General features: G+C 36.3%; 3 protein-coding genes across 9 annotated transcripts in view; 2 read left to right on the top strand and 1 right to left on the bottom strand.

Annotated features, from left to right (window-relative positions):
- Positions 1-4,456: 4,456 nt before the first annotated feature.
- The window catches only part of KCNQ (KCNQ potassium channel), a 41,453-nt gene continuing 24,012 nt past the window's right edge, over positions 4,457-21,897 (top strand). For 6 of the 7 annotated variants that reach the window (XR_008405719.1, XM_053761121.1, XM_053761112.1 and 3 more), the window contains exons 1-6: positions 4,457-4,748; positions 5,586-5,641; positions 15,116-15,289; positions 18,299-18,433; positions 20,066-20,148; positions 21,689-21,864. Coding sequence is in view for 6 of the 7 variants with exons in the window: in XM_053761121.1 (XP_053617096.1) it covers positions 4,704-4,748; positions 5,586-5,641; positions 15,116-15,289; positions 18,299-18,433; positions 20,066-20,148; positions 21,689-21,864 (669 nt within the window). In the remaining variant the exon portion in view is untranslated. The remainder of the gene's footprint in view (positions 4,749-5,585; positions 5,642-15,115; positions 15,290-18,298; positions 18,434-20,065; positions 20,149-21,688; positions 21,865-21,897) is intronic. The other variant, XM_053761129.1, reaches the window with a different exon arrangement.
- Positions 9,394-11,918, top strand: LOC128679240 (transcription factor Adf-1-like). The gene is made up of 2 exons (XM_053761343.2): positions 9,394-9,969; positions 11,270-11,918. The coding sequence occupies exons 1-2, from the start codon at positions 9,622-9,624 to the stop codon at positions 11,813-11,815; spliced, it is 894 nt and encodes a 297-aa protein (XP_053617318.1). The 5' UTR covers positions 9,394-9,621; the 3' UTR covers positions 11,816-11,918.
- LOC128679185 (uncharacterized) lies at positions 10,274-12,444 on the bottom strand. The gene is made up of 2 exons (XM_053761251.1): positions 11,917-12,444; positions 10,274-11,117 (listed from the first exon to the last, which is right to left on the bottom strand). Exons 1-2 carry the CDS (start codon positions 12,442-12,444, stop codon positions 10,299-10,301), a joined length of 1,347 nt encoding a protein of 448 aa, XP_053617226.1. The 3' UTR covers positions 10,274-10,298.

Below are 21,897 nucleotides of genomic sequence, written 5' to 3'. Positions count from 1 at the left end.
AATAATAATAGGTTTGAGAAAATTCATGCTAGACGTTTCATATAAATTTTACATATAAAATTTCAAGTCAAAAGTTGTTAAAAAATACAATTTCTGTGTGTTCCACTAACTGCAAAGCGGACCACACTTGTCTCTGTCCGGTCCGTTCAACTGAGTGGAAAATTAATAGGGAAAAGCAAACTTAACCGTGGTTAGTATAACAACACTTGTTTCTGGGAAATCTTCACTACGATTTTTCAACGGCTACGGAGTCACGGAGCGCAACTAGTGCATTATAGATATTAGATATACGTAATTATATATAAAATTAAATATTTTGGTCGTCTTTTATGGCATTGCGTTTTTGTCTTGCTATTATTGTAAAAATACAGTACCTCATTTCCCCGGGATGACGAAGGCTATATGTAGTTTTACTTTTTTTTTGGCACTTGGCCCATCCCATGAATTGTTGTTTCTTGTATTAGGTACCTACGCACAATTTGTAGTTATTTCGGAATAAAGAGAAATTTATCGGACTCAACATATACATCTGTCCTTTTTCTGATTGCTTAATAATCATTCTAGTTGAAGGAATTTTTATGAGTTCATAGATACCTATGAAATTCCCACAGTTTCATTCTATCCCAATTTCATCGATAACTGTCTCTTTAGTTTTTGCGTCCAAGATTAATTAAATAGGCTGATGTTCATCCGAATTCAAAATTCTTTTTGCCAAAAAGTTACTTAAGTATAATTAAGTCAATTTAAAAACGCAGGTGAAGAAGAAGCGGCGCACGAAAATTCACCGCAGCCTTTTCTTCACGACTTTAAGGCGTGAATACAAATGTGAGTCTTATAAGTATTAAGTGGACGAATATACATTTTAATCCACATTTCGATTTTATTCTACAAAGGAGAGTCCAGAGACAGCTCCGTATGTTTCTACATGTGTAAAAACAAATGTAAGAGCAATAAAACCGTTCAAAACCCGGCGACGGCCATAGCGGAAACCATTTGATATTTCCGCATGACAGACCACACTTCCAGACTTCGGAATCGTTTGGTTCTGAAAGCAGTGAGGATGAAGATATGTAATATGGGTTGGTGGATGGATACACAGTACCTACTTATTGAACGTTACATAAGAAATCGTTCATAACTAGTACATACTTATTTCTTTTCTTTAAACTCGAGCACATATTTTTATTGCAATAGCTCGATTAAGTACAGGGATGGTAGAGGATCATAGCGGTTTTGTAAAAACAAATTAATTACCTATGTACCTATATATAAATTTGTTCATATGAAAAGAAATGTACCTAATAAAATAAAAAAACATTATGTATTTGCTTTATAAAATTATTAAAATATGCAAAAGTTGGTGGTCACTACATCACAAGTCACATTACAAATAAAATCCACATAATGAGATATTTTAATAAATTAAAATTCAAAGCATCTTTAAAATCTCTATATGCATATTTACAAATTTATATATACATATTTATCTCTCATTTTATCGTTTTCTTTCGCAGACGCAAAGCGTCGTAGCTCAGGGTCCACGTTCCTACTGTTTACTAGCCCTGTTATAATACGTTATAGTTATACTATAAATCTTGCATGTTAAATACGTCCGCACGAACATTTTTTTTCAGGTCTTAAATGAAACAAGATCTTCTGACGGCAATAAAAGTGTGTATGAATATGACATTTTTGTAAGAAACTTATTCTCCTACACTTTGCACCGCAACCTTATTAGAATCAGACCATCTTAAATAAGAAGTATTATACTGGAATATGGTAAGATATCATAAAGAAACAAACAAAATAAACTCAGTTTTAAAAAATAGTTTAGGGTCCGTAAGGATCTCCATCCTTATATACATATATATATTATCCTTATATACATATATATATATACTATACTATACTACTACTATATTTATTACGTACTTAAGTAGATACATAGGTACATAATACGAATACCTATCTTGATATATCATATTTGTTTAGCAATCTAGTTATAACAAACAAACAACTAATAAGCAGACAGTGTCTGAATGTGGCATGATCGCTTTGAGGAAACCTCAGCATTTCACAAACACACAAGTTATATCTATTTTAGCAAGTAAGTACCTATATAAAATTGGCAAAAACTTGTCTGGGACGATATAAAAGGTTTTAGGGGCACACGCAAATATAAGTGTATAAATTGACAAAAATACTTAGCACCTACTGCCAGTCTCATTTAATTGTAACACAAAAAATAACTAAACCTACTATAAAATCAAATTAGTTTTTACATTTAGTTCATTTCAAAAGTTTGAAAACTGAATGAGAGGTTTAAAAATAAACGTTTATGTTATTGCTACAGACACCTGACTGAGTAGCAGTTAACATATCTCTTGTGAGCCATTATCATCATAGCTATCTCACGAACGCGCAGGCGGACGAAACATTCTCCTTGTGATAACTATCACTCACTCTAAAATGGATGATGTGGAGATTCTACTAACTATATAAAACAAGTGAAAATTCGTCAGAATGAATTGTTATTTGGTACGCATTTACTAGCGAAAACTTCCTGGAACGAAAAGATACTTAATTGAAAATGTAGGTACTTACATAAACTTAAAATAAGAATGAAACCTGAAATAGCATAAATAATAGTTTTGACAAAAATTCTTGCGGAAGTGAAGCATTGTGAACACCCTCGACTCACAACTTTTATATACAACAATTTTTCTCACAATTTTTATAGTCTATATCCATAATTCCACACTGATATTAAAAATATGAAAGTTGTTTGTCCTTCTTTCACGTCAAAACGGAACATTGGGTTGAGGTGATTTTTGGTGTGAATTGGCGAGTGTTCTACCTTTTCCCGAGGGCAACAGCTAGTACTTATATACATATTATAAAAAATATGGTATGACCGCGATAAACTCATAAACTACCGGACGGATTTTTATACGGTTTTCACCAATAGATAGTGTGATTTCTGAGAAAGGTAAGGGTGTATAATTTATTACGATTTTACCCGAGTGAAGCCGAGATGGGCCGTTAGTACTCTATAAAGTGGATCACGAGAACCTCTCAAATGAGATTCGAAAATATTCACATCTATAGAAATTCCTATTCTATGACCCACAATCACAAAATAAAAGATGGAAAGATATAGTGGCGAGTGTCCAGGTAACAAGAACAGTATTTGCTAGCACTCAATATGAAAAGCGCTCAAGCCTATTATATAATAAAATATTAAAAACAAATATATCATTTTATGAATGTAAAGAAAAAATGAAATATGGTTAGAAAAAAAGAAAAAATCTAAATAAGGTGGAAAATGAAATATATATATATATATATATATATACAGACAGACCTGTATAATATAGTATAAATTTAGTTTTATGGATTGTGAGTTTGTACTGGTTTGGATTATGGAAGAGCGGTGTCACCTGGCACAGGCAATTATATGCTTAAAGCATGTGGTTTTAAAAATAAAGAAATTATTATTATTAAATTCCTAAGTACCGTGGTTAGTTTGTTATTTAATAGTTTATCGTGTTTCTAAATCATTACAACCTCTAAGATAAGTTTCGAAAAGTTTCACATAGCCAGATTTGTACACAGTTTACGTCCCACTATTGTATATGTATGACTTTGTAGCCCATGTTCTTCGTTGTAGAGCCTTCACGCACGCGTTGTCTGCAAATGACTTACGGACAATTGATTGCACCACCGCCCATTGTCCCTTTTTGTAACCATTTCCATTAGGCGCATTATATAGTAAAGCGCCCGGTATTTACGAACCAGATAATAAGTTTTTTGAAAATACTTATATGTTAAATTAATGATTGGATTCAACATTTTTACAATTAATATACCTACAATATGCGTCTCAATTCAGTAATTAAGTTATCATAGATTTACAATCATAGCTATAGGAAGTGTTTTAACAATAACTACTATACGCCACTAAATTTCGATTCGGTCGATATTTATTATCTGCTCTCTCGAGACTCTTCGTCTACCCACATTATCACATTTTCCCAAACGTCGTCGTACACAGAATATTTTGTTACTACTAAGGAATAACACTTTATATTATTTATTTACATAAGTAACTAGGTAGTTGATCAGACTTAGTATTCGTAGATACATATCGCTACAATCTAATTTGCCCTTTGCAATATATCCCCGAGGGATTTCGTTTCAGAGCTCCACAAATGCATACCTTCAATCTTCTTGAATAAATGATCAAATTATTCACTTACTTTTTATGAATCTAAACAACAACCTAATTTTGAACAAAGCTGAATATCTATTAAATATGCAAATTATAACCGGGTTTTTCGTTCAGGGAAAAATTTAAATGCAGGTACGATGACCTGGATCGTCGGAGGTGGCCAACAATTAGAATTAGAGGAGGGCGGGCGGAGCGGAGGGCGCTGGGCGGGCGGGCGGCGGCGGCGGACGCGTCAGTCGAGTCGCAATCCGCGCCACGCCGCAGCGCGCTCGAGCCGCACGCGCGGCCGCCGAGCTCATGACTGGCGGGTGTTATGCCGGCGCTCCGGGTCGGCCCAGCTCGCGCCGAGCCGCCGTCGCCGCCGCTGCTGCCGCGCCGCGCCGCGACCAGCCCGAACTACCCCGACGACTCTAGCTCGTACACAAAAACGCACGCGATCACGCGTCTCACCTCTACCGGAATGTAAATATTTATGGATGTCAGTTTTCAGTTGTTTAGATTGGCTGTAAATTTTAAGGTACGTAATGTCTCATGTTTCGATTTTTGCACGAAGTCGCTAAATACCCACTGTTCAATACCTGTGTGTCGTTTTAATGATTGTATCCAGTGAAATAGGTAAATTGTTAAATTAATAGCATGCCTCATCGATATCGCATTGTGCTTTAATGTCCTTTGTACATATATTAATTCCTATAATGGTGAATGGCGTACAGAGTACCCTTCTATAATTTGGATCGATATTTTACCATTAAACGAAGGCAACTTCGAACAGATTTTTCGCATTACATTACGTGATTAAAATATGACGGCAGCTAGCGCCAGTGCGCCGCCGCCAACATGCCGATTTCGTTTTCACAATACTCAACAATAAACACAATTATTATCCTATTTGGGAAACAAATTGTTCTTTGATTTTTCAAGTATTGGTTTGTGATTCAACACAAAAATTCTCAATAACTTTTTAAATCTACAGAGTGGCGATCAGTAACACTTTTGTACAATTATAAATTTTAGCGGTTAAAATAGCACTTTATAACTTAACTGACCAGAGGGTCAAATGTAGAGACGTTTGACCTTGAGGTTCAGCCTAAAATTTAAACAGCTGAATAATTTATAAGATATATACTCTACGAACCGTCAACTATATAGAGCTACATGTATTAGTTAATACTTGACTTTCTCTCTTATCTTCTCAAATACATAATGCATGAGCTGGGTACCAAGGGATTGTCTTTGTTTTTGCCGCCACGACCCGAAATAAAGCGGATAGACACGATCAAAATCAAATATATTGTAAGTTTATGTAAGTAACACAGTACAACTAACATAACATTCATTGGCATCAAATCTTTAGGTGAAAATGAAACCGACCAGGCGAGTTCGCGTACACGAAGATGCTATACGTCATAGGTAACTACTTAAATATTTTTCCATCTAATATTGTAGCTCTATCGTAGTAAAACATAATTTCAATTTATTTTATTTCAATATTGGTTCAAAATTTTAACCCACTCTATGTTAACAATCCAAACAATTTATTTCATTTTTATTTTGCAGTAGATAGATTTCCATACGGTGAAGTTAAAGATTTATCTGTTCACTGTACTATTTTACCATTCGCGTGTCTCACACTCTATTTTGGGCACTTTCCAGTTTTGATCGATTACTTACGATAAATAGCTACCAATAATCCGAAACATACTTACAAAATGATCCACTCTGCATGATTCTTCGATAAAAAATCCATTAGTTTATCACTATAACTAATAGGAAACTTTTTTGTACCCAGCGTACACTCTTAAGCCTTTCATGCGTTTGTATGTAGATTACGAAGATGGCTACTTATTATATACCTTACAATAACCTTTATAACTGAATGAATGTTAGTACAAAGTTACCTATACTAGTAAGACTAATCATGTGAATATAAAACTGTATAATACAATCCAGTGGTCCTTCAAATAATAAAAAGCAAATTTAATTATATTGTTGACGGTCAATAATTTTGATAGAACAAAGATGCTGAATACATGGCTGGTCTTAAAACCACTTTTCCAAGATTTTCTAAGATTATCCCCAAAAACTCTGGCGCAAACTCATCTGTAAGTTGTGTTTGCCCTGGACACTTGAGAGAGATAAAAGAAAAATATATAAAGGGGCCTACCATACCTTTTATTAAAGAATAAACATTTTGAGAACTTGGTTGGGTAATCATGAAAAATATTGAAATTTCATGTTGATCAAGTAGCTACACTGCTTGGAATCAGACCATGAAAACTTAGATCCATAACAAGGTTCACCGTAATAAAATAGAATTTTCTTCATTATAAACTTTAAGTAACCTATTTATATAGATGGAGTGTTAATGGCCTATTAACTCAACGGCAAATGCGAAATAATTAATGAACAAATTAACTCTGTTGTACCAAACGATATGGTTTTATACCACGGTTATACACAGAGGTTTCGTAAAAGTACATTCCCTTAGTTTATATTTAATTTCTAATACTGGTATATGTAAAAATTAAAAAAATAATATATATTAGATAGGCAATTTTCGCTATTTTCATCAAAGTTTTAACGCCGTAACTTTTTCGATAAATTGCTCTTATAAAAATGTACATATTATTTATTCTAGTTTGTAACTAAATAACTATTAACATTCAAAATGGTTGCACATTGATGCTTATTTTATGTCTTTGTATTCAAAGAAATCTGCTGAATAGGTACACAAGGGAATGCTGGTTTGGACATTAACCCATAATAATATTTTAATGTGAAGTGGAGAAGAAAGAGGTGGAAAGCCTTGATCCACGTTTGTGGCTGATACGCAGCCTATGTGTACTCAGATGAAAGAGAAAATTTATAATATTAGAATTCAGTATGGCCATCTTGAAAAATTATTTTCACGAGAACTACTAATCTAATAATTTAAACACTACTTCCAGTACACAATCTAATTCACTTATCAAAAGGATTGCGTCATACTAATGATGAACAAGAATATATTCAGATGTTTTCTTTACACAAAGCTTTTGTTTTATATTCAGATATTGGGTCTAAGCCATGGCTCGACTAAATTGTTGGTAAAATGTATTTGATATATTTTGTTCTTTGCTATTGCGTTCCTTTATAAACAAATAGTATTAATTTGAGATGATGATATCCGACCGATTTCGGTCATGGTCAACTTCAACAATTATTTGGCTCGTTCTTTGTAACTAACTAATAAACAATTAAATAGTATTAGATAGTTGTACTTTATCAATCAGGCAACAGCCAGGTTAGGCGATAAGAAGTGGTATGGTAGAGCTAAGTATTTCATTCAAACTGCGGAATAAAATGAAACGGCTCAAACTGTCAATAATATCGATCCATAGAAATATTTTTGAACACGTTAAATTTTAATTTTGAATAAATGAAAATCAGCCTTGTGCGTGGACCCTTTTTTTTTGTTTACGCAGGGGGGAATGCATTTACGCACTGAGTGTGGGACTCCCGGGCCGTGCCCGGACTACCCACTAAACCCCCCTGCGGCGTTTCCGCACCGGCCGTTATTGGGGGCGCCATGGGATCGCGAACATTCTACCACGTCACATGCCATCCAGTCTGGAAGCAGACCAGAGGCAGCGGCTCTCCGTTTTATTCGGCCGCAGAGGATAGGGACAGCTGCGCACCGTAATACCGGCAATCCTACTCCTCTGCGGCCCCACCGACCACCATGTTTGCGCCATGGCCGCGACTGGTCGCGGAGGACAGGGAGAGGGGCGCACCGTAATACCAACACTCCTCTCCCCCCGCCACCCCTACCACGGCTGTGAGAGTAGAGGGCTTAGCCCCCTTCTCTCACAGCCACTGAGCCAATTGGCTCCCCGACCAGTTTGCCAGGACATTTGCCAACGGCTAACAAGACCCCTAAACGGTGAGTTATTAACCGTCGCCCAGGGTCCACCAGCCCAATAACTTGTCAGCCGCCGCTATCACCGAATCAAAGATCGAGTGACAGAAGCAAACTTTCAAATAATCGAGCCAACGTGGAGGTTTCCTGACTGTAGCACCCCTTGTGCGTGGACCCTTTTTTTTGTTTTTTTTTGTTTACCCAGGGGAATGCTTGTTATGCACTGAGTGTGGGACTCCTGAGAGTCGGCCCAGCCTACCCACTAAACCCCTGGGGCGTTTTCACGCTGCCGTTATGGGGGACGTCATGGGGTCGCTAGGCATTTCACCGCGACGCCCCCCCGGCCGGCCTTTCGGCCCCGACCTGGGCGGGCGGCAGCAAGCACAAGTGCTAACCACCCGCCCCTTATGGCGCGGACTATCAAGCCCACTCCGCACACCAGTCAAAAAGCTGACGGGGGGAGCGGGCATCACCGAAAGGACCAGCGGTCACAACACACACAGGACACACACAACAAAATCCTGGGTGCCACAGGGCACCCAAGTCTGCCTCTGTACGGGTGCAAGAGGTGATAGGCAGGTGACACCCACACATTGCGCCCGATACAGAGGCAGCCACCCTTCGGCCGCAGAGGACAGGGGGATCGTCGAGAGACATACCGACTCTCCTCTTCCCCTGCGGCCCCACCGCACCGTGTTCAGCGCCACGGCCGCGCTGTGATCGCGGAGGACAAACCCCCGCGACCCCACCTCTGATCCCCTCTAGTTTCCACATCCAAAGGCTGGTGGCGGGTCACCAGCCAATGGCAGTACTACCGAGGGGACCATCCACCAGGCCCAGAGCACCCACCAAAGTCCTTGGGTTCCTCTTGGTTCACCGGGGTGGCTGGTTGTGTCAGACAAGCCCCCCCGGTTACTAAGCCCCACCATCGCGACAAGATGGGAACCCGTCGGGGGGGGTGGACCCTAACCTAACCATACCAACCTAACATATATATATGTATATATAACAATACTGCACGGTACAAAGTTCAATCCATTAGCGATAAATTTGAAAATGTAGAGCTTAAGTATACATTATTAAATAACTGCGTTTATTTCGCTCTTCTCGAAAATTGCGATGACCTTTGTAATATACGACTTTTTTGTAAAACCTTCTACTCAATTGGTTGGAACAAAGAAATTTTTATGAAGCACTCATTTTCATTGTACCCGAAATCCCGCCATTCGAGCCACCCTCGCGACACAGTTCTTCCGCATGTGTGTATTAAGCCCCGGATACACTAGGGAACATTTTGTCCCGCAACATGACGCGCAACACAAAATATACGTGACGCTGCAACGTTGCATAGTGTCCCGCAACATGACCCACAACATTGTACGTGACGCGGGGCATGTTGCTTGCTCCCGCCTCGTGAGCGAGCGCATGTGTCCCGCGTCAGTGTTGCGGCATTTGTCACCGAGTATAGTCGCGTACGCAACGTGCCTTTAAAATGTCTGTTGTGTGGGGAAATGATACCGTGCTTTTGCTTATTGAGCTTTACGAAAGTCGTGACTTGTTATGGGATACTTCACACCGTGACTATCGAAATAAAATAAAGAAAAATGATGCATGGGAGGATATTGCCAAGGCGCTTAAATTGCCTAGAAAAGAAATAGAAGCCAAAGTACATACCCTGCGTTCGCAATTTGTCCGAGAAAGGAAGAAAGTGAAATCGTCAAAAACTACTGGCAGTGGACGAGAGGACGTGAAGTCCAGTGCATGGTTTGCGTATGATGCAATGAAATTTTTGCTAAAGGGAGCCACAACGTCTGGAAGCTTGGACACTTTGGACACAAACGTAAGTTATGCTTTTTTATTTCTAATTTATTTATATTTACTAGCGGCCCGCCCCGGCTTCGCACGGGTAGCTAAATTTATACATACTTAATTTATTAATTTAAACTTTCTTCTATTTCTATTTCCTTTTTTCTGCCCATATGATGCTGTATTTTTTTATCTTATCACTTATTTTATTATTATTTCACCTTATCACTACTAATATAATATGTATTATTTACATTAACTAAGATTTGTACACACCTCACCCACAAGACTTCACTTCTAAAAGGATTGACGTTGTTCAATAACATTAAAAGAAAAAATATAGTACAATACTAGTTTATTCATTTAAAAATTATTCTGCCAGGGAACACGTCCTTCTTCACTCATGAAATATTCAGCAAATTTGTTTCTTATTTCCATAGCAGATTCAGGGTAGCGTCGTCCCATAGCATTTAAATTCGACATATTAACAGAGCCAGCTTCTCTGCGCCAAGATCCTTCTAAAATATCGTGATCCACATTTTCAGAATCAAAAGTTCCATGTGGGTTGTACAGTGATCTCGATTGACTATTTCGCCTTAAAAAATTATGGAGGTATATGCACGCCATTACAACAAGTTCAGCATTACAGGGTAGGATGGTTATGGGAGTTCGGAATATACGAAATACAACACCTAAGATACCGAACACATTTTCGACAATTCTTCTAGCTCTTGACAGTCGATAGTTGAAAATGCGTCTTGTTGTACCCACGTCATGATTACCGGGATATGGCTTCATCATGTTTTCTGTCAGTGCAAAGGCGCTGTCTCCTACAAGTACGTAAGGCATATTCGGCCCATCTTGTCGTATTGGGTCTGGAGTCGGCCAGTTGAGTTGGTTATCAGCCAAAGCTTTATAAAAAGCAGTCTCTTGGAATACTCCACTGTCAGAAGATTTTCCTTTAGCACCACAATTTGCATAGATAAAATTGTAATTTGCATCGACAATACCCAATAGGACAATACTAAATTGTTCTTTATAGTTAAAATAGTCACTTCCAGAATTCGAAGGAGCTTGGATCAAAACGTGTTTACCGTCTATAGATCCAACGCAATGCGGAAAATTCCATATATTTTCAAAGCTTCTAGCCTTGGCTTTCCATTCATTTGCAGTAGCTGGGACCTGTAAAGAAATTATTAAACATTAAATACTATTTTTACGTACTAATAATTAAGGATTCATGTCTAACAGATGTTTGAAATAATACAATACGTGTTTTATAGTCTATCCTTATTATAATAATTGATTTAATATTTATATCATTAATTTTTCAGAGTCCACAAAGCCAAAACACGATTTCGTCTCCGGATGAAGATGTCGTTCTACAGTCTCAATCTACCGTTCCAGAATTTCAATCTCCTCATCAACTAGAATCGCAATCTACCATTGATCAAGCAGAGCAACCTACAACCCCTGCACCAACACCTTCATCGTCGCGACCAACTCGCAAGAGGAGCCACCCCAATGAAGATAGATTAGAGGAGGCTTATGAAGTTCTGCATGCTGCTAAAAACAGAATGATGTCCCGAGATGAATTCGATGTTTATGGACAGTACGTAGGAACTGAGTTACGTGCATTAAATGACGAACACAGTGTAATTATGGCTAAATATTATATTAATAATATTTTATTAGATGCACGCTTAGGAAAATACCGTACAATTTATAATAATCAAAGCCAGCCAGTTGTTCAACAGGGCTATAGCACTGCATCCAGTGATATTAGCCCCGAGCCTTCTGAAGAGCATATTATACAAGATATACTTGAAACTATGGATTCCTCGAACACTAATAGCATTGATGGCACTAATACTAATTAATTTACGTTGGTCGCTATATCCATCTCGTACTCTTTAAAATTTATTTTACTGAAGATTAAAATACAATTATAAATAAAATATATGCGTTTTCTTTAACTTACCTTTACACATATCTTCAATTTATTTATCAGTTCTTTACAAACTTCTGGTACTATTTTACGTATCAGTTGTTTTGACACTCGAAAAGTGTACGACAAAGAAGCATAAGAATCTCCAGTCGACAAGTACCTCAATGTAATGGCAAGTCTGATATGAGGACTAATAGCGTTTCGTAATATTGTATCCTGTTTGGCTATGGAAGATGCGATCATTTGCAACAAAGTTTCAAAATCAGATGATGACATGCGAGTAAAATTCACAAACGATCCGTCAGACATTCGGAGATCACTTAGAATATTTACTCTTCTTTCTCGTTGTAATAAGAAATTCCGCATCCACCACCTTCTCTTTCTCTTACGTTTCAACACACTCGATATAATTACTATGTACGCAGCACTAATAGCCACAACCTCCTCGGGCGACATTTCTATAAACACTGAGAAGTGTGGTCGACAAAATGTTCCGCGACATGTATCTCGGCACATTCCACGTAGTTGTTGAGCAACATGTTCCGCAACATGTTGCTCCATTTGTCCCCTAGTGTATCCGTGGCTTTAAGCGTAAACACGAAGTGAGGAAAAAACATCAAGCCTTATTAAGAACCGAGCGCCTTTTTGAGAACCAGAACAAATTTTTCTTCTTGATAATGCTGTTAAAAGTTGTGATGACAATGATTTTCATGGTTAGTTTATAGTTGTAACACATTTTTTTCTGGATGAACTCAATGGTGCAACTGGGTTATATAATTCGCCACATACATCAGTGGTTTCCAACTGCAACCAACTGTTTTTATACACAGATTTTATAAATGATAAATTTAGAAAAAAATATTGAGAACAAGGTTGGTTTTCAATATTTATTTCTTGATATTGAATACCGTCTTATTTTGGTCAAGCGTAGTCTGCTCACATTGGAAGTTCAAACTTATCCAATCTAATCTAGTTTATCTTTCATTAATATTGGATCAATTGGACCCAAGTATCGAATCGTCCAACAAGTTTAATGAAAACATACGCGACGCCCTAAATGTTTACTCGGTCAATAAATGCTTACAAATAATTCATCTGATTTCGAATACATGTCAAATTCTTGATAAGGCTATGTCAGGATTTTTCCATTCAACGCTCGTCCTTCCTTATCTGTTTCTACACTTTTAGGTGCCTACCTATACTACTTTTAAATATTGCAAAAAATGTGGTTATATAATTTTAAAATAATGTTAAATAAAATTTCACCAACAATGAATTACAACTTCTATAGTTTTCATATAAACAGATTAATGAGTCGTTTATATATAATAATAATTAATAATTTAAAATAACACACTGTGATCTTTTGTATTTATTTATTTTATTTATAACACACTAGCAGCTCATTAAGCTGATTCGTGCGTGTTGAAGTGACTTGAAGTTTGGAGATTTTATCCAATCTGTTCTTAAAACTGTCGACTGAAGGTGCAGTGACAACATTCTCATTGAGTTTGTTCCAGTCTCGAACTACACGATTGGATAGAAATTTACTCTTAGGTTTTCGCCGATGTGCGACATAGTTTCAATATCTTAATTTATTATTTTGTAGTTTGTATTTTAATACATCAAAAAAAAATAAAGCTATATATGTATATATATGAACAAGGCGTTAGCATTTATAAGTGTAAATTGGACATGAACCTCGCTGTATATAGAGGCACAGATAGAGGTAAGGGCGGACGTTTCGTATGTTTGCAATTTCGTAACCATGGCGCGAATCGTGGATGTGATACCGACAAACGTTTGTCTTGCACTTTAAAGCTTTATCTTATATAAATTCAGCAATGGTTTTTTATTATCTTTCAAAAGGATTAAACATTTGATTAGGTTTACAAATAAGTATTAAAACGCAGTTAAGGTTAACTAGATTAGTCCACAAATTAAGTAAGTAGTAGTACTTACTAGGCAAAGTAATAAAGTTTGTTATATGATACACTTTATTTGCATTATTTTAGGTAGGTAAGTTAAATAAATAAAATAAGTACAGATAACAGACATCGTTTTTAGTTAGGTAGATAAAATTAATACACTTAGGTACATAGAGTACCAACTTCTTATTTTGTGGCAAATACTAACGATCGCTACTTATTTGCAATTCAGTCCTAAAATAACGCATAAAATATTTAAAATAATTTTTATTTTCATTTTAGTTTCAAATTACCGGTTGGGGAATACTTAGTAATTTTCTTTTACTTTTCTATGACATTTTTCAGAAAGAGCTTCATTCTAGCCGCAACGTGGATGTGACGCTGTAATTAACGCCATTTTTGTTTGCATTAACCAATATTTTCATGTAGTGACATAGTTGATGTTAGTTCAAAGTGTATCGTGAATATTCGGGAAACAAAATGCAATTCCATATGGCAACATTTATGGTACGCTCTACAAGCTTTCCAATATGTTAGTGTTAAATAGGAAAATTCAATTGGAACTGAAGCGCACCAGTTAGCTAGCGACGGTTTCCCGCGAACTAGTACAATGTCGCGGCACAGTTCGCACCAAACTTGTCGTTTATTGCTCGTCGTTTTTCGAAAATGTAAGAACAAATTGAAAAGAGATTGAAAGAAGAATTTTTCAGCTCGACTTGTTCAGATGTTGCGCACGCTCACATAATTTAAAAACGTCATTTCAAAAGTGGCTTTGTAATGATACAAATTGATATACCAATTGATATGCAATTTTACTATATCTAAATACACATTTTTAATATAACTAAGCCAACATAATCAGTTAGAGACTACTCACTATACTACGTGGATTTCAATTAATGTCCACTAAAGTAAATTAGGTGATTGATGTTGCTTCTAATCGAATGATAATGATCTGTTGGTCTGTATTGGATATAGTAGTATAGCTAAGTTAAGGTAGCTTAATGGGCAGTTTGTTTTAGAACTAGTTACTACTGCTTAAAATAAATGAAATCATTCAATATTTTAATGTTACCTTCCATTATAGTACCTTCATAGGGTATTGTGTTGGTCATTCGTACTAAAATAATCAATTGAAGCAATTAATTCAATTCAATAGGTTTGTGATTTCATTGGCATTTGGCAGAACTGAAACTAACAGATGCGTTTCAGAGAACAATGGAATTCGCGCAGTTCGCTACTACTGCTACTAGCTCATGTAAGCTATTTGTTTAGAGTTAAAATGTTGGTATGATTGGTTGCAGCGAGAGTAAGGTTGGCGGCAACCGATTGGCGACGCCGCGGATGTCGCTGCTCGGCAAGCCGCTGAGCTACCGCGCTACGCGACGCGACGCGCGATACCGCCGCCTACAGTCCAAGTTCTACAACTTCCTCGAACGGCCAAGGGGTGTAAAGGCTGTCCTCTATCATATGATTGTGTAAGTCCTCCCCCGCAAACATTAACCCACTTTTCCTATTTGTAAACAAGCCTATCTTCATGTTTTTTGAACGTTTTATCGGCTAGCTATATTGCCAGTCACAAAACACTTTTATTGGCTAACGAAATACAAAAGAAGTTCATATTTATTTACTGAGTTCCTGACTAACTGGGTGTTCCAAGTTAAACATACAGATGTACGTAAGTAATTATGTCCCTATTCAAGCGACTCTCCATGAACCCTACTAAATTCAATTAAGAGAGCTAAGCTTGGAAATTACCGTTAACGTGATGTAGCATTAATCAAGCAGATTCTTGTAAGTGTATATGAAGTTGGGAAATTAAAATACATCGTATGCTTTTATGTGTAAGCTTAGAGTTCAGTGGCGATCTTAAGAATATTTATTTTACTTTAATATGTTCAAGGAGAACCAACAACTTGCATTCTTAAAAACTAGATATATATCAATGGGTTACAAGAATAGGTTCCCGTTGGTAATTACAGAAATCAATATCATCGATACATATACCATCATCAATCAATACATATAATAAAATGGAAGAAATGGCAAATTTGTACATTAGATTTAATTTTTTTTAATTCTTCATGGAATATACTTAGTTACTGATACAGATGATGAAAATATAGTTTTGGAAATTTTTGTCTGTCTGTCTGTAAGCGCATCACTCAAAATCTGCTGGACCGATTTGCTCGAAATTTGGTAGGATAATTGAAAAACTAACTATGAATCAATAATTCCTCGGAAACCCGGGTTAACATATTACAGACATTTCATCCCGGAAAATGAGGAGGGTCCTGTAGGAAAATTAAAATAACAATCCACGGAGTCGATTTACTTAAAAATTTTGTTGAAAGGTGTAAACAGAATATAAACTTTTTTTTTTATCGATGAAAGTCTGATATAGATATAATTAGAAGGTATCAATTTTCAATTTCATTTTGTTATATTTTAGTTTTGAACATATAGATAATAGATGGCGCCACCAAAACTTTTAAAACGCGCTATGGTTTCGCTCAGACAAAATTATATATATATATATATATATATATATATATATATAGCGCATATATATATATAGTACTTCCGAAATTTTATTTTGAAATACACAGCCAGATCAATCAACATATCCATACTAATATTATAAAGAGTTAAGCGTTTGTGAGTTTGTATGTTTGAGGCGGGTAATCTCCGAAGCTACCAAACCGATTTCAAAAACTTTTGTTTTAAAATTTAATTATACATGCACACGCAGGTTTTTAGTAGATCCATAAAAATGTCCGCGATACAATACTATCTATCTTTTATAATTAAGTATCTATAAGGCATTTTATATGTAAATTATAAGGTGCATTTTTACAATTATTGTTACACAAGCATAATAATTCCTATGATTAAACGTATTGAGTAAATATTGAGATTATTTCATCATCAATAGAATTTCACAAAGATAAATTTTGTCCTTTACATCACATAAATTAAATTAATAGAATCGTGAAATTAAAAAATACACACGCCGAATTATATTAAGTAGGTACCTAGATACTTTTATCTTGTCTAACACGGCACGCGGCGACGGCGGCTCGCGGTGTAACGCAGAGCGCGGTCATAGCCCGCAACGAAATCTTAAGATTTTTACTTGATACTTATGTCGTGCACAAGGTAATTTTATTTATTACTTATTACCCATAAAAACAATGTTAGTATAAAATAATACAATTGTGCATACATATGGACCAATAGTGGGCATATTACTTAGCCTGCCTTGGAGTAGAGAGGAACAGAGAGGAACAGAGGCGCATTGTAGGCGCAGTATGTATATATATATATATAAATATATAAAACTCTTCCGTTACTGATTGACTGACTGACAGACTGACTGACCAGCAGTTTCGGGTATACGTTGTCTACATATACCCGAAACTGCTGGGCGGGAAGCTGAAATTTGTGAGCTAGGAGAGGATTTTTGGGAATTCTACCCCGAAGGGGGTGAAAAGGGTGAAAAACTGTAAATATGAAAGTTCGTGACCATTGCACCGTTGAAGTTAGTGATTTAAAGTTTGGATTTTGGTTGTTTACAACAAAGTAATGAATACGTGTTTCAGATTTTTCTGAAAAGTTTGCGGGACGAGACACGAGAAACAGGAAATTGAACTAAAGATGAGAGAAAATGCGAATTTGAATCAAATATGTTTACCAGTCCTACAGAGTACACGATAAAAAAATACTGAGATTTTGCTATTAAATTCACTCGGGCGAAGCCGCGGGCAAAAACTAGTACTTAGATAAAAACGAAATTAGAGCATCATGCGACACAGTAGACCATACATAATCAAGATATAAACACCACAAAACTACAACTTAATTTTGAAAGAATTGCCGCGTTAAATAGCATCTTATCGGTGACACACTACAGTTAAACATATCAATATCAGAATTACTAACCAGATTATTTACACTATTATTCGCACGCAGGAGAAAAGTATTATTTCGATAATTTGTTGAAGCATATGGAATCTGAATAAATGCACAAGATCTAAAATTTAAAATATTAAACCTATATATCGGAGAGACCACTTACACGCGTAGATAAGCCAAAATCGGTATGAGGCAGCTTGTTGTGACTGCATGATGACATGGTGTATAGACACCGATATTGACTGAATGCTACTCCTAAATAAATCCAGTCTGTCAAAAAACCTACTGTGAAGATCCTCTATGGATTTGGTTATTATCTAGGGAGAATGATCGATTTTATGTGCGTCTAAGTATAATAATATTGTTGAAAAATTAGTAAACATTGCGTATATGCATTTATTTACCCGCAATGAAAGTGAAGACAGCTACTGCTTTTTCAGTCCACAATATTTTTATTCGGATAATAAGGTAGTTGGTGAGATTTTGGGGCACCTTCGTTGTTCATCGTCCTTTATTACTACAAAGCCTCCAGACCAAAATATTTTTATACTATAAGGTAACGATGGTTGCAGGTTCCTGATGGTGTTCATGTGTCTGTCGCTGTCCGTGTTCTCCACCATCGAAGAATACGAAGCCAAAGCTGGGATCGTCCTCTTCTACATGGAAACTGTTGTGGTCATCTGGTTTGCAATCGAATTCTTTCTAAGGTGATAATTTTAATCTGATATATAAAAAAGCTGATATATAATTTCTCGTGAGACGGTTTTATTAGCATACTCCTTCGAAACAGTTTAACCTATTTTTAATGAAATGTTTCATGTTTATTCAGTAGGATCAAAATCGGTCAAGCCGCTTATTAAACTTACGGAAAATCAATCAGATTAGAGAGATGATGTAATTGGTTTTGTCACAAAACATTTACTAATATGTGATCTTAGTAATTATGGAATCATTAAATTAAAAATAAATATACTACAAAATGCTTTACTAGGTTAACATTAAACACACCGAAACAACAGTGACGCACTCGTAGATAAGCTCTGAGAGCTTTCCGCGCGTAAAGTGATTCGTCACTCAATGTAGACGGATTGCTCTCTTCAACGAGCTTTCACTCCTTTATTTTCCCTTTTATTTTTTTATAAGTATAGTCATGGTTAGGAAATGCTTATCGATCTGTTAGCCTGTTTATATATACTTAAATTGTTTCTTCTTTTTGAGATTTTATATTTAGATGATGAGTAAAAATTACATTGCTTTTATTTGTTAACGCTTCCACCCAATATTTCACCAATATTTAATAAAGGCTGGTTAGATAAAACCAAAAGATATTACACGTTTTATCTATTTGCCGATCAAGATATATTCATCAAAAGTTATTCTAATAAATACGCTGTGCGCTTGCTGTCAAATAAACCGGGAAATGATGAACATAAATAAATTCATATTTTGACAGAAAGATGTCTAATAGACGATGCTAGGCCGGTGGTATGAAATAAGAACACATCTTTATTTACTTTGCGGATAAATGATTTCATAAACGTTTATGAAACAAATATTTACCTTGTATAATAAAACAAACAAGTTCTATTTTATCTCGCGAGATCAGTTCCTCCTCCCGTTCGGTTTGCTGAAGCTAATATTTCATTTCGGACAGTTATAGCCATCTTGTTTATATCTTATAGATAGATGGCTATTCTTACAATTATATCAGTCAAAAAGTAAAGTATTAAGTGCATTGCGTATTGGAAGATGTACACAAAATATGAGCTCCTTCTATTTGTTCTTAAAATATCAATTCAAATGGGTTTGGCTAGAATTCACACAAAAATACTAGGTGTTTCAAAGTGATGTAACATGATGGAAGTGCTTGAGAGCATTTACAAACCGAATGTCGAGGCGAGGGGGTAAAATAGGTGCGATAAAGGTAAAAGGAAAATTCTCGATGTTTTAAAAAAGGCGAAAATTGTAAGTGAGTTCTGCTGAATATTTACGATAGACGCCGAGACGCGAACGTGATAAATGTGCGTAATGAATATAAAGTTCTTACAGTATTTAAAACAATGCTATGCACTACAATGTACTTATACAATTTATATTCGGCCCACAAAACTAGTACACTACACAATGAACTAGTTTAAATAGGTTAAACCAAAGACTATGATAGAAATCGGAACAAAAAATTAGGTTTTATGAGCAGTGTTATTTCAATTTTCACAAGCAAGTCACAATTTCTTCGTATCTTATTAATATGGTGGTTAGATTTCCGCGACACTCTCTGGACACACTTGAACCCTCTACGACCTGAACAATCTTAGTAATGTCGATTATTTTTCATTCAGGTTGTGGTCGTCAGGATGCCGCTCCCGATATCAAGGCTCAATGGGACGCCTCAAATTCTTGAGGCGACCATTTTGTATTATCGGTAAGTTTAATTTAAAAACCCTCCGACAATGACAAACGGATGGTAAGTACCTATATATTTTTGTCACCTGACTGAGGCGTTGGAGTCAGTGGTTACAAATAAAAGTTTGGAAATTATTATTATATTCTGAAACAAATTTTTGTATGTCTTTTTATACAGAATACCTTAGACATACGTTACAAATTTTATCTGGCAATATTTATAAAATAAAAGAAAATATGATTATTGTTCAGTTATGGGTACCCATGAATCCAGAAAAGTCCTTATTGTTTATACATTTTTAATAACTATAACAATTTCAAAGTTACAATTACTAAAGTTACGAACGATATGTAGTCGTACTCATACGTAGAAAAACATTCACATCGAATATATTTAGTTTGTTTTCAGCGTAACGTCGTTATAAGCGTAAAATAATTTTCAGGACATGTGCTCGGTAATAAAATATGACTAAAGTGACGGAAAACAATGCCAATTCAGTTTGCCACGTTTATAAAGGCTCAGGGGAAATTCACGGTACGGATGTACGAACGTAGAAACAAAGAATTCCATCAGAGTACAATTCCGTTTCTGTTTGAGTTACGGCCCAGCAAAAAATATTGTAAGTTTTAATGCGAGAAGAGCCGCTGCAGACCAAAGTGATACAACTTTTTTTGCTATACCGAAATGAGTCCATTATATAGGCCCTGTGATAGTCACACTTTTTATGGATCAAACATGTTTAGAATTACTTATTTCATAAATGTCTATAGATATATTTCGAAATTTGTCAGAGGAATATTTTTAACATTCTTATTTTAATTGTTGATTGTCATTATCCTACATAACGCACATCGCCACATAAGCATAAGTATCTGTAAAAAATCAAGTAACAATCCAATATCAAAATACTCGTAAAACAGATCGACCAACCAAACAAGTAACACAATAGATTTGTTACGAAAAATATCGTAGGTATGTTCAATTTGAGTGTCGGTACTTTCATTCTCAACATTTCCAAGTAAAAGTCACGTCCCATCTATAAAGTGTGACGAAGTGACCCTATTTCAGGTGCGACCAATCTGCTTTGACCTTCGCATTTTCGGCCTCCTTTCCTCGGTAGTAGTTTCGTGCGACCGTCATTCTGTCCTCAGGGGAGCCAGCCCTCCCGGACCGCGATAGCCAACAAACATGGCCGCACGACATCCCTACTGGGGATAATAAAATGAACCTGCCAAAATTATTCAACTACCGCTCTATTATTAATTCCTATCTCACCGCATTTGGCAAACTTCTTCGAGATTTGTTCAAAGTTTTACGACATACACGGGCGTAACACCTTACACTTAGAATATCTAACTACAGCAACTAGGCAGGTCAGTTAGGCATTTTACTGCAGAGTATATGCGACACACGACAAATCCAACTTACACCTAGATAATTCCTATTTTTTATTATGAAACTAGAACATCGATGTTGATATCACTTCAGCTTTTAATTTGTTGACTCTACTCGTTCAGCCAATATTTTTTTTATTTATCATTAACATTGTTTGCGACAGATGTCACAACAATCTTGGCTTCGCTGGTGGTCTTGGGCATGGGCTCGTCGGGCCAGGTGTTCGCGGCGTCTGCGCTGCGCGGCTTACGCTTCTTTCAGATCCTGCGCATGGTGCGCATGGACCGACGCGGCGGCACCTGGAAACTACTCGGCTCTGTTGTTTATGCTCACAGACAGGTAACGTTTAGTATCACTCACTATTTACCAAAT

The sequence above is a fragment of the Plodia interpunctella genome, chromosome 2 (assembly GCF_027563975.2).
Source record: "Plodia interpunctella isolate USDA-ARS_2022_Savannah chromosome 2, ilPloInte3.2, whole genome shotgun sequence".
NCBI classification, from domain to species: Eukaryota; Metazoa; Arthropoda; class Insecta; order Lepidoptera; family Pyralidae; genus Plodia; species Plodia interpunctella.
The sequence above is the reverse complement of the archived record's forward strand: the minus strand, read 5'-3'. Positions and strand labels throughout refer to the sequence as shown.

Excerpts from the sequence above, each read along its gene's own strand:
- LOC128679185 (XM_053761251.1), bottom strand. The coding sequence starts at position 12,444 with ATGGAGCAACATGTTGCGGAACATGTTGCTCAACAACTACGTGGAATG. Across the intron at positions 11,118-11,916 it reads AATTGAAGATATGTGTAAAG|GTCCCAGCTACTGCAAATGA; the intron begins GTAAGTTAAAGA and ends ATTTCTTTACAG.
- LOC128679240 (XM_053761343.2), top strand. The coding sequence starts at position 9,622 with ATGTCTGTTGTGTGGGGAAATGATACCGTGCTTTTGCTTATTGAGCTT. Across the intron at positions 9,970-11,269 it reads TGGACACTTTGGACACAAAC|AGTCCACAAAGCCAAAACAC; the intron begins GTAAGTTATGCT and ends TTAATTTTTCAG.